Source organism: Pseudorasbora parva, chromosome 2 (assembly GCF_024679245.1).
Source record: "Pseudorasbora parva isolate DD20220531a chromosome 2, ASM2467924v1, whole genome shotgun sequence".
Taxonomy (NCBI): Eukaryota; Metazoa; Chordata; class Actinopteri; order Cypriniformes; family Gobionidae; genus Pseudorasbora; species Pseudorasbora parva.
In genome coordinates, this window is record NC_090173.1 from 31,289,565 (window position 1) to 31,302,422 (window position 12,858).

The window sequence follows — 12,858 nt, forward strand, 5'->3', positions numbered from 1 at the left end:
TTTTCATAAACACTATGTTTTAAGGAGATAAAACAGTACTTATCAACCTTGATTTGTATAGCAAGCAAAACAAAACAACCTTACTGACTCCAAACTTTTGAACTGATGTGTAGGCTACATATGCAGTTATAACTGAGCTACAGCGGGTCTTTTCAAAGTCAAGCGGCAGTCTTCATCTATATGTCTGTCAGTTACAATGCTTGAATATTTGAAATACTAAATATACATTGCGCATCACCCCTGCTTTCAGAGAATGTGCACAATGCTGAGACCATCTGTACTCTGATGTTTTAAGGTTTACAAAGCCGAACTACAGTCAAATTGAGGAGGTCTGTTCAGTTCGAACTGGAATGGTGCAAAATTAAGCGTGTAAAATATAAATATAAAATATATTAATTATTACATTAGTCCATCTGAATTTCAACTTTTAAGGGGCATGTATTGAAAGTGTTATTGCAAGTGCTTCTGCTTTGTAGTGGCGGCAGCAGTGGCATTAAATGTGTTTGTTGAATATGTGGCCCACCAGCTGGTGTGCTCTGGGATCTATTTCAAAGTCTATTCACATTTTATACATGTATAAGGTACTGCAAGGGAGATAAGTGTTAGCATAGCAGGTCTTTTGTGCAGCAGAGGTCATGTGTATTGACTGAGAAAATGTCTGGCCCTATTGAGGGGAGAGTGAGGTCTGGCCTGCCATAGCAGAGCACACGCTCCAGACTATTTCAGATGTTCACACTGGCACTGAACACTTGAGAACAGCTTTTCCAAGTCTGTCTAATTTATTCCTGCCCCTTTTTTCCTGATTTGTTTACTTGTATCACGACCAGTATTCGCCTGATTGATTTTTTGAATGGTGTTTGACGGCGCTCTGACTGCCTGGTTAATATGTATGCTGTGGGCTCAACCAGGCATGGTTAGCAAAAGACATGTGATTGGGTAATTGGGAAACAGGTGTGGGTCTGTGTGTGTGTGACTAACCGTCTGTTTGATATCAGGAATGCCAATCCGAAAGACCATCATAGCTATGTGTGTGTCGTCAGGTGTGTTGCTCGAGCTCCGCTCTCGTAGCTTCCGCTGCTGTTGCTGTTGCTGCTGCTGCTGATTAGCTGGCGTTTGGTGGGTGGGTCCAGGGTTGGACGAATAAGGGTTGGCCGTGTGGCCCGGGTTGCCAGGTCGTAGCGGTTTGTCTCCTGGGAGTCGTCCAGCCATTGTGCCTTTTTGCCTGTGCCCCTCTTCCCTGCCTCCTCTCAAACGCCCTGGTCCTCGCCTGATGTCATCTTCATCGTCCACCTCCTCTTCGTCATCCAACTCCAGCTCTCCATTCTCCTCCTCGCCTTCCTCGTCCATGCCGTCATCGTCCATTTCCTCTTCCTCCTCCTCCTCCTCTTCCTCTTCCGCCCCTGGATAAAGGTGTTGACTGTTTCCCAGCATCCTTTGCTGCTCCTCGTCGCTGGAGAGGGGGCTGAGCGGCATCGTCATGGCGACAGGGAGAGTGGCACCAGCGGCAATGGCATCATCCCCAGAGACACACTGTGAAAAGAGAGGAGGAGTGCAGGCATGAGAAATAGCGAGAGGTGGATGATGAGAGGAGGAGAGAGCAGACTGAGAGAACAGAAGTAGGAGTTTGAGAGAATATAAAAGAACAAACAATCCCACATCACTCCATCACTCAGTGGCCCCCACCAAGTTGCAACAGGCCATTCATGCAGGACGTGTTCTTGCATTTGCAGCATTTTCAAACATGCACTAGAGTGACATCTTTGACTGTCACAGCATGTCTCTGTTTCTTTTAAACACCTCGTGCTGAAAGCATTACATTTTGAGACTCTGTGGACTGGAACAGAATTAGATTAACTTTTTTTTTAACTCAACAGGGTGTCCTAAAACGTGGCGCTCATGGTAGGAGACTCAAAAAAATAAGCAGAAATTTGTCGCAATGGTTACAGACATCAGCCTAGTGCCTGTTTTTACGAAGAAAAACAATAAAAAACAGCCAAGCAGATGCAAGAATGCATCTAATTTAAACAGTCCCTTAAAGGATTTGCGCGAAAAAAATTCATCACTATCATAAACCAATCATCATTAAAGGGGGGGTGAAATGCTGTTTCATGCATACTGATCTTTTTACACTGTTAAAGACATGGATTCCCATACTAAACATGGACAAAGTTTCAAAAGTTAAGGTGGACGTTTGATGGGAGTTTTTCTTTGTCAAAAATACTACTTCCGGTTAGTCATAAGTTTCGGCAAGTTTTTTGCGATCATGCGTCCACTTTGACGTTAATGGGGGCGGAATTTCCTTGTATGGGCCTTACGGACAATTCTACCGGAAGAGCATGAGAGAGAGAGAGGGAGAGAGCGAAAGCAACAGCCTACGCCCATCAAAGCGCTGGCTCGTAGGCTGCGCTGGACAGGTGATGTGCACAACTAACAATGTCACCAAAAAAGTGTGTTTTTGGTTGCTAGACCAAGACAGTCCTGCACAGATTCCCCAAAAACCCTGCGTTAAGGCAACAGTGGATGGAATTTGCTTTTCCGGATCAGCAACTGAGTTGCGCGAATGTTTATATCTGTTCGCAGCATTTCGGTGCCGACTGTTTCATAAACAAGGCCCAGTTCGACACCGGCTTTTCCGATCGCCTAATGCTAAAGGATGGAGCAGTCCCAACGATAAAGGTCCCAACGTTAGTACCGCAGGCTGTGAGTAAGACTGCTTCAAATGTCTGTGTTTTTGCCTATGCTCATCAAGTAGCCCAAACATGATCACATATAGTTAATTGATCAATGGAGCATGCGATGTGTAGTGCGTGTACATTTGTTTAGCTGGCCACTATATGTGTAACTTTATGTTTGTGTATTGTAAAAGCACTCCAAACAACAATACACAAAGAGGGGGGAAATATGTTGAACTAAATAAGCACGCTTCTTCATTCAAATGCGCTACTATTCCGTGTCTTTCTATGTAAACACTAACTTAGCCTGCCGTGCAAAACCAGTCCGCTTAATAACGTTACAATTGTCTACACAAACCACGCGTAAACACACACACACACGTGCACAACTGCACTTCCCACATGTACACCTTCAAAGACAAAAATACGACGATATAATTCAAGTATAAATATGTAAATAACACAAGCCGCTAAGCATATTATATAGTTAGTGTATAACTTGTACCACATAGAGACGTCCTGCTCTAGTCGTTTTTGCTGCTGCTCCTGTTCAACTGCAGCCTCTGGGTCTGATTCCGGATCATAGATGTATGGCTGTATCTGATTAAAAGCCATATTTTTATTTTGAATAAAGTTTTTTCCCGCTGTTAGGGATGACACAGCTTTACGACGCACTCAACCCAATAACAGCGACGCGCACACGTCATTCTTTAGCTCTGCTCACACGACACGCCCCCACCCGCTCTGCTTTTTTCGGAAAGACTCGGAACAGCACATCTTTCTTATATAATTATTAAAAAAATAAAGACTTTTCGGAGATATGCAGGATGCAATGCTACTCTATAGGTACTCAAGATTGACATGACACTGACTGAAACTGAGTGTTTCACCCCCCCTTTAATTAATTCTTCCATTAATTCCTCACCCTCGTGTCATTCCAAACCAGTAAGACCTTCGTTCATCTTCAGAACATATATTAAGGTATTTTTTGATTAAATCCAAGAGCTCTCTGACCACCCACAACATAAACCACCACTTTCAAGGCCCAGAAAGGTAGGAAAGAGCCAGCGTTCTGACATAGTAACATTGCAGTCCATGTGGCCTCAGCAAGGTCTCTTGGTCAGCTTGTTCTCGATTGTCTGAGCAGAACTTTTTTTGTTGCGGGTGTCCGAGAACTATTGTGTAATTAGTCATACATTTAAAGTGGGCGTGGTTAATACGGAGAAACAGAGGTGTTCGGCAACTGCTTTTCTCGTGAAGTATGGAAAGTCCATACTTGCCACCTCGAGAAACGAACCAATTTCTTTGTTCTTGCAGAGTGTGTCCCAAGCTTAACAGTGATGTGTAGTTGATGAGAGAGAAGAAGATCATGCAGGTGTGTATCTCTACAGAACACTAGTGGGTTTTTCCCAATCAGTGGGGCATTTTCAACCACTTTACCCAATTTGCTCTAATCCACTGGGGGCTTGGTTTAGGGGTGGGCCATCATGAGTTTAGCAAGTCTGTTAAAAAATGGTTAAAACATCTATTGTAGTTTGAAATTGGCCACTGATTTGTAAACGGCCATTTTGGTTTAGCATGTGTACTTCTCAGTAGTTTAATTGATGCTTCTTCATTAGAGAAAACTGTGGCACATCCTATACAGTCTTGTGTGTTGAACTACCTGACATACATGACTTCTCTTGTACAATTTCAAACAATGCTCCATCTACCTGTTCCTACTCTTCTCTGTTCCTTTATTTTGCGTGCTTGTTACTTGCATTTGATTTGTATTACTGACTGTAATTATAAACATTTTTCCACATTCTTAAAACAATGCATCTTGTTGTAGTAATGTTTATTTGGAAAATCCTGAATAAAGTTCTAACATCATTTAACAGATTTCTTGAAGTGCAAGAGACATGAACTTGAGCAAGAATATCACACTGCACACACAGCCCATGTCTTCATCCATCAATGCTTGCAGAGCACATTTCTCTTTTAGGAACAAAGGATGAAGGAGGGTGAAAATGGACAGATTTAAATAAAAAATGAGAAGCACCCTCCTGATAATGCTGACATTGATTATACATTGAATTATAGTCGACAGCATAATCACCTGACCTGTGTCTTATCTCCTGCTCCCTTAATCAGACAATTATTCATATTCCTGAATCACTAATACATTTAGGGAATGGAACTGATCTCCATTAGTCTGTTTCCACTCAAACACAAATTATAAAAAAAAAACATCTTGTGTTTATTGAGAAAGTGACTGACATGGCTACTTTCTGATATTTAAAGAGATTAAGGTCTACAGAAGGTAAATCTGCAGATTTACAGGGATAGTTCACCTTGAAATTAAAATTGTCTCCATTTACTCACATTCAAGTTATTCCAAATCTGTATGAGTGTGACAAAAGAAGATATTTTAATGAACGCTGGTAACCAGACAGTTGATTGCAGCCATTGACTTCAATAGTATTTTTTTCCTACAATAGAGGGAATGCACGTGACATCACCATCAGCTGGAGTGACTGCGATTACGCCCTACTGAGTGGCAAAAAGACTGAGAGGCAGCATGTTTTACAGCGTGAATGCAGCGAAAACACACAGAACCAGGCCCGGCGCCAGAGGGTGGGGTAGTTGGAAGACTTGTCGACGGACCCAATGGACATCGCTGTTCCGAGCTTGAGATGGACTAATAACGTGTCATTTTCTCATTTAAACCACTGCCACCTGCTGCTGCTTCTGCTTTTAGAGGGAAAAGTAGCCCATAACTGCTTGTCTAGGATCTATAATCCTCTGTAAGAATTTGAAATAATAGCATAATGAGTAATGTATCCAATCACAGACATGTTTGTAGATTTCTACAACGCAGTTGGCCTATCACAGGTGTTGAATTTGGAATCCACTCTCCTCTCGAGTGTTTGTCCACGCGCGTCTGTAAGTGCAGACATTGGGAAAATAAGAGATTCATTGTATACCAGCTTCACTGCAGAACTTTGTGAGATTGCATTTATTGAATGAGTGACAGCTTTTAGTGATTATAAAGGGAAAGTTTTCTATTCTTGAGAAGCGACCACATACACGCTTCAATACACTGACCCATCCGCATATACATGCGGGATTCATAAATATTACAAATGTCGAAATTAGGCTTATAAAAATGTCCGAACAAACACGATTCCTGGCTGCATGTCATTATGCATGGATCAGTGGGTGCATTTACATGCACACCAGTAAACTGACAATGCAAGTACACCGCGTTTACATGACTGTATTAATAAACCTATAAATTCTATCCTAAAAATAAATTCTGCTGCATGAGATGAGAACACATCTTTACAATTTTCTGGGTCTTAAAAGAGTCTCTTTTTGTCACCTATCGGGCAGGCACACGTCAATAAGCCGACAGAAAGCAGGTTAATGCGTTTACATGCAGGCCGAAATCGAGGTAAGAGGCAAAAAACTACCTGTCCCGATCGGTTTCTGCTTACGCCGTTTATGACCTTACTCCGATAAAAGAAAACGGGTTACCGCATTTACATGACCAAGTTCATTGTCGGCTTATTAGGCATAGTCGGCATAAGAACGTGCATGTAAACGCACCCACTGAATCTTTGGTAAGTTGTAAGGAACACTATATCGAGCCCAACCTTTAGTTTAAACTGATAATCATTTGCTCAACTCGCGTTTTCCTCAAATAACTCCAGTCACGCAGCAGCTCTTCTGCCACCCAGCACCGGCTGAGCTAGGGGGCGTGTTCCGGCGGGAAGTGACGTCAATGCATACACTAGAAATCAGTGGCTACCGTCAACTGTGTTCAGCAGAAGAAAGACACTCAAACAGGTTTGCAACAACCTGCTGCAAACAGGTTGTTGCACAAGTTGTTGCAAAGGTTGTTGCGTGTCTATGGCACGCTGTTTTTCACATGCATATGATACGCATTTTATGGCGTATTATACATACGAAAGAGAGATAAACTTGTGGGAAAAGTCAGACACCTTTTAAATGGACGATAGCTTTGAGGATATTCTTGAGGAACAAGGAATGCAAAGTAAAAGAATTAGAACCTTATTTATTCCTTAAAGATGTGATCTAAGCAGAATTTAAATTGGGTTTTTTGTTTGTTTTTTCCCCCTTTTGATTGAATTATCATAGGTTTACTGCAACACTCTACACACTCCTGTACAGTAGGTGGTGGTATGCAACACATGAACGATGCAATCTGCCAAGAAATTAAAAGAAGACACTTTCTTTTGTTATAGAAGCATTTATAGATTTTAGAAAATTAGAATTTATATATATATTTTTTTTTATATTTTTATATTTATATTTTAAAAGATGTTAAATTGTCCATTGACACATAGTGGGAATATTAATGTTCCAACATTAACTTGGTGCATTAGATGGCAACATTGTTTTATGTTGTTACTACATTTCAGTTAAACAATATTACCATTCATTATTTTTGAAATTTCAATATTGATTCAACATCAGTGATGTAGAATCCATCAAAGTGTAATGTGGATCAATAGCACTACCATACCATTTTTATCTTACCACTGATTCAACATTAAATGCGGGTGCAAATGTGAGGCTCCAACACGATCTCATGGTCATGCGTATAAATAGTACGAGTGTGAAATCTCGTGGAATGGATACGCCAAAATGAGTTTTGGCAATGATTATTACAATTTATTTGTTGTTGTTGTTGTTGTTGTTGTTGTTGTTGTTGTTGTTGAACTGACGAAAAGCGATTTTGAAAAAAAATCTGTAATGTTGAATCAATGGTATTATCATTGATTTTGTCATTTTAATCTCTACATTGTTTCAACAGTGCCAAAGTGCTCTTGAAAAAATATCACTGTAATATTGAATCAATGCTATTACTGTTGATTTATGGTTGAAATCTCAACATTATTTCAATATGAACTAAGGATGCAAAAGTGATGTTTAAAAATATCACTTTGTAATGTTGAATCAGTATGATTACCATTGATTTGTGGTTAAAATATTAGTATTGCTTCAACATTAACTGAGGGTGCAAGAGTGATGCTGAAGCAATATCACTTTGTAATGTTAATTAAATCTATTTGGCGTTGACGGAGCAACACTGACTCAACATTGTTTCAATGATTACATGCTATCTGGGCAACCATTTAAGATCAGTTCAAGTTCTAAAGACTCTGTCTTTCTGTTCTATTCCATTTAGGGCTATGTTCGATACATCTATACAACGATGCATCGTCACATACTTCTGGTCGATATGAATATAAATACATCTGCTTCTGTATCGACTCTGCAGCATGTGCGCAGCAGTGGACTGCGCTTTGAAAACAAACAAAGTGGAAATGTGCTGAAATTAATAACTACAATATAATGTAGGCTAGAAGAAGGTTTAATCTGACCCACAGAGACGAAATCTCCCAACCAGAGCTTCACACTTGCGCAATGCGAAAAACACTTGGCAGATATACTTATTTTTCTCAACCTGCCAACTATGGCTCTTGCAACCCAAGCTCTTGCTGCGTTCCACTCCACTTTTAGACACACACTTGCAAACTTCCCTAAGCACTTTCCCTCGGGGGAATCCCTGCCACCATTTTGAAGTGCGCTTCACTTTGTGAAGTGGACAAGGGAAGTTTATATGAACAGACCGAACTTGTTCCCTCGATTTTGACTGAGGGAGCAAGACTACTTCATATGTACACTTTAGGCAGCTTCATATACCACAATGCAACGCGATTGTGACGTCACTGCATATTTTGTTTAATTTAACCCACCACTAACAACTCTATGATATTTAATTATTTAAAAAAACATTTAAAACAACCCAAACACACCTATATACATATAGAATTCTGCATTAAACAATTTTGTAAAGAAAAAAAACATAATAAATCAATTCCATAGTGGATTCCAAGTGAACAAGTGAACAAAGGCTCGTTCCAGTTTACTCCATGGCAAAGGTTACACCAGTGGGCACTCATGCAACGTGTTACCTTCTCAGCTTCCGCGCACCGAACCGTAGTTGGGTGCGAGCTGGTTTCAATATAATAACTTGGCTCGCGGCAGGTAACTTGCATCTAGTGGTCCGGGCTAACAGAGCCGAAGCACAAAACAGCGAGACGTAGGTTTCAGCAATGAACTCGGGCTTTATTCCTCACAGTGGAAACGGTACACATTCACGGGCATAACTGCACTCTGCTTGCTAGCATTCACTGGAGCATTGACTGCGTCACCACATAATTTTCTCCGTACAACTCAGAACTGATTCTCCCCCTATACTTTGTTTACACTCTTCATACACATCCTGGGCTACTACGTCACACATACGCATTTTTCCCCACAAAACCACAAGAGGGGGGCAGAGATAGCAACAAACGTAAGCAATGACCCACATCTGAGTGAGCGAGACGGAAGGAAGTTAGCAAGTGAAGTGCATAATAAAAACTAACTGGAACGCAGTCTAAGATTAAACATTGGTCTGAGGAGTCTGCTGTGTATTTTCTACTGCACAAGAGGAGTGATCGACGAGCATAATTCAAATGACTCTGTACGCAAGGATAGTCCTTCAACCAATCAGACCACAAGAGGAGTGATCAACAGGCATCGATCCATCGATCTGTCTTCTCCAATGGTGGAATGTAACAAAGTACAAATACTTCGTTACTTTACTTAAAGGGGGGGGGGGGGGGGGGGGGGGGGAAATGCTGTTTCATGCATACTGAGCTTTTTACACTGTTAAAGACTTGGATTCCCATCCTAAACATAGACAAAGTTTCAAAAACTAATGTTGGACGTTTGATGGAGTATTTCTGTGTTAACAATACTCCTTCCGGTTTCTCACAAGTTTCGGAGAGTTTTTTTTCGAGTATGGGTCGACTTGACGTTAATAGACCGGAAGGTCCTTGTATGGGCCGTATGGGCTCTTCTCCCGGTAGGGTGTGCGCGTGTGTGACTAGAGCGAGAGAGGAAATGCACACCCTGCAGATCCAGTCGACCGTGAACACTAATGTCGGTTATAGTCCGCGCCGCGCTCCACTTCATTCCCCCACTTTGACATTAAGCGACTTAACGCTTCAGCACAGCATTCCGGGAAGGCAGCGCTGCATTTGAACCGATTTGAACGCAGAAATGCTTCAGTCGCATCGCAAAGTGGATCTCCGCACTCCAAGAAGTGTGTTTTTGACGGAGCGGTCCCAGCGATAAAGGTTCGGTCCTGCTTTGGAAGCAGCCGGTTAAAACTGCTTCAAATATCTGTGCTGTTGCTTATCGTCGCGTATGTAAACATCAGTAAACGACACGATCGAGTGCTTCATCAATCAAATGCGCTAACGGACTTCATTGCTGTTCTCTGTATAACGTTACACTAGTCTGACGTGCAAAACCGTTTTGCTTGCTACTAAGGTTTGGTCGCATACAATAGTCCACAAACCGAATCATGTCCTCATAAACGTCCTGCAGTTGCTGTTTCTATTTCAGCCTCCGAATGATTCTGGATCATATCTATTAGCTGAGATCGATAGCCATGGGTTTCTCCACGCTTGAGGACGTCACCGCTTTGCGCATTCGTCATTCTTTAGCTCCGCCCACTCGATACGCCTCCAGGCGCTCGTTTTTTTCCGGAAAGACTCGGTACAGCCCATATTTCTTTTACAAATATAATAAAACTAAAGACTTTTCGGAGATATGAAGGATGCAATACTACTCTATAGGTACTCAAGATTGACATGAGATTGACTGAAACTGAGTGCCCCCCCCCCCCCCTTTAAGTAAATTTTTCACGTATATGTACTTTACTAAAGTAATCAATAGTGCATACTTTTTACTTTTACTTCATTACATTTTGCAGCAAATATTCTACTTTCTACTCCACTTCATTTCTACAACGTTTCATTACATTTTCGTTACATTTTCTGATCAGTTTCAGGGCTCAAAATTAAGGTTTGTTCGTATAATTATTGGATAATAATAGGCTTATGTATGAACTGACGGTTGTGCTGTTGACAATCGCGCAGCGTCTCGAGGAGAAATGAAAACAAACTGAGAAACTCAGTAACATACTGCAGTAAATATTCAAAATGTGAAGGTTTTTATATTTTATAACGTATAATACAGTTAAAAAACATCACATGACACGACCAAGAGTGCTGTTTACCTGAATACAATCACGACTGAAAAGTGACACTGATTTCATGACAGTTCCATAAACAATCAATTAAAATTAGTTTTGCTTTTGCTCTATTACAGCAGCGAAAATATTTCCAAGATCAGATCATATTTCCACATCAGAACCACAACGCATCTCACAGCAATAGTGTGTTAATGAATGATTCAGCATTTGAATGAATCGGTTGAATCAAAGATTCAATGACCTGTTCGTAAACGACTGCCTCATTCATGAACGTATCAGCCGTTTGAATGAACCGACTCAATGACTCACTCATTACGACCTGCCGCCACCTACTGGTAGTTTAGTTTCATGTTTAAACATTCTTTCCAACGTTTCTTATTGTATTAAAAATAGTTAAAACGATCTCATAACATTATTTAATGCAGTTATAATTTGTCAGTGTAAATTATTTAATTTAACAACCATATAGCGTTATTCTAATTAAATTTATTGATCAAATTTAAGAATATAAAAGGAAAGCTGAAGCATATCCTATATGTAAGATTAATCCTCATAAATATGAAGATTTAAATACATCAAAGCTGATGAAAATGTTACTTCTGAACATTTATATTTAACTCTGCTAATCACCCTGATATTGTGAGTCAAAATGTAAACTGGGCAACAGATGATATGCACAATTAGCCTACATTAACCCAAAACCAACTTAATTAAAACACCACAGCCCATACTGTTTTCTTCTTTTTAATTATTAGAATATAGACATTAAGGGAATAAATTGTTATACAAGTACTTTTACATTTAATACTAAAAGTACATTTAAAATCAAGTACTTTTTTACTTTTACTTAAGTAGGATTGTCGTTGTAGTACTTCTACTTTTACTTAAGTAAATATGGCTCTGGTTATTTGTACTTTTACTTACTCCACCACTGGTCTTCTTTATCATTGTGTTAAACCTGCCAATAGTGTGGCAGGTGGATAAGCCAGTCTGTGTTTGGTTCCTGCAAATGTGTATCAGAAGCAGGTTAAATTAATGTACAGGTTAGACTGAGCTGCAGGGCGAAATCAAATCGCTGGCAGATCAGGATCACCAATGTGGATAAAAGCTCCTTCTGAAAACAGCTGTTAACTTGCAGTTCAGAGATCTCCAGTTCAATATTCTATTCACAAAAAAGTGAAAACAAGTCTGTGTTCATTTACGAGCCCGGGAGAGAGAGAGAGAGAGAGAGAGAGAGAGAGAGAGAGAGAGAGAGAGAGAGAGAGAGAGAGATTGTGGATAAATGAATTATCTCAGTCTGCTCCGTGTTTCTCTATTAACAGTGAAGCGGTGAGTTTAATTGCTTGAAAAAAACAACTATGTTATCAACTCCATGCTGAGAAAGATAATGTAGCTCTTCAGAGGTGAAGCAATTTTTTTTTTTTTTTTATGCATGGACACGTTGAAAAGTTTCTGTGTTGCTGAATGTTTCTGTGCAGCACTATCTGGGTGACTCAATGAACACTTCTAATTTTGAACAAAAAAATCAGTAACGCGTTCATTTGTGCAATGATAACCTACCAGCAATGTAAAGATGATGTTATTAATATATTAGAATGAATAAAATATTATTTATGTGCTCACAATCAGAATATTTGACCTGTTGGGGAGTGCTCAATTTTAACATGAAACCTGTTCCACTGCCTATTTATTGCTATGCAGTGCTACAGAGGCCCTTCATAATACAATTGCCTTATTGATGCAGTGTTTAATAAACAGCAGCTACTCAATTCTGTGATGTATATCATATCGTGTCCTCCATATATGTCTATATCGTGACTTTGTTGCCGATACACAGCACTAATTCCATCGCATGCCGTCTGGCTGGTTATGAACACAAGGAGAGTCTTCGTGGGAACAGGCCCTCGGCAAGAAGCCAATTCTCATTCACAGACTCCCATCCCTCGTGTCCCACTTGCCCTTATGCAAAACAAACACGCTCCTTACATTGACAAGAGTGAACTGTCCATGTACAGACACTCAAGCACTACCTGCTTTACAAATTACAACAGAGAGAAGACGTTT

General features: G+C 40.4%; 1 protein-coding gene across 1 annotated transcript in view; it reads right to left on the minus strand.

Moving 5' to 3' along the window:
• The window catches only part of shank1 (SH3 and multiple ankyrin repeat domains 1), a 128,121-nt gene that overhangs the window by 69,158 nt on the left and 46,105 nt on the right, over positions 1 to 12,858 (minus strand). The window contains exon 2 of the mRNA XM_067415555.1: positions 979 to 1,530. Coding sequence (XP_067271656.1) covers positions 979 to 1,479 — 501 coding nt within the window. The 5' untranslated portion in view covers positions 1,480 to 1,530. The remainder of the gene's footprint in view (positions 1 to 978; positions 1,531 to 12,858) is intronic.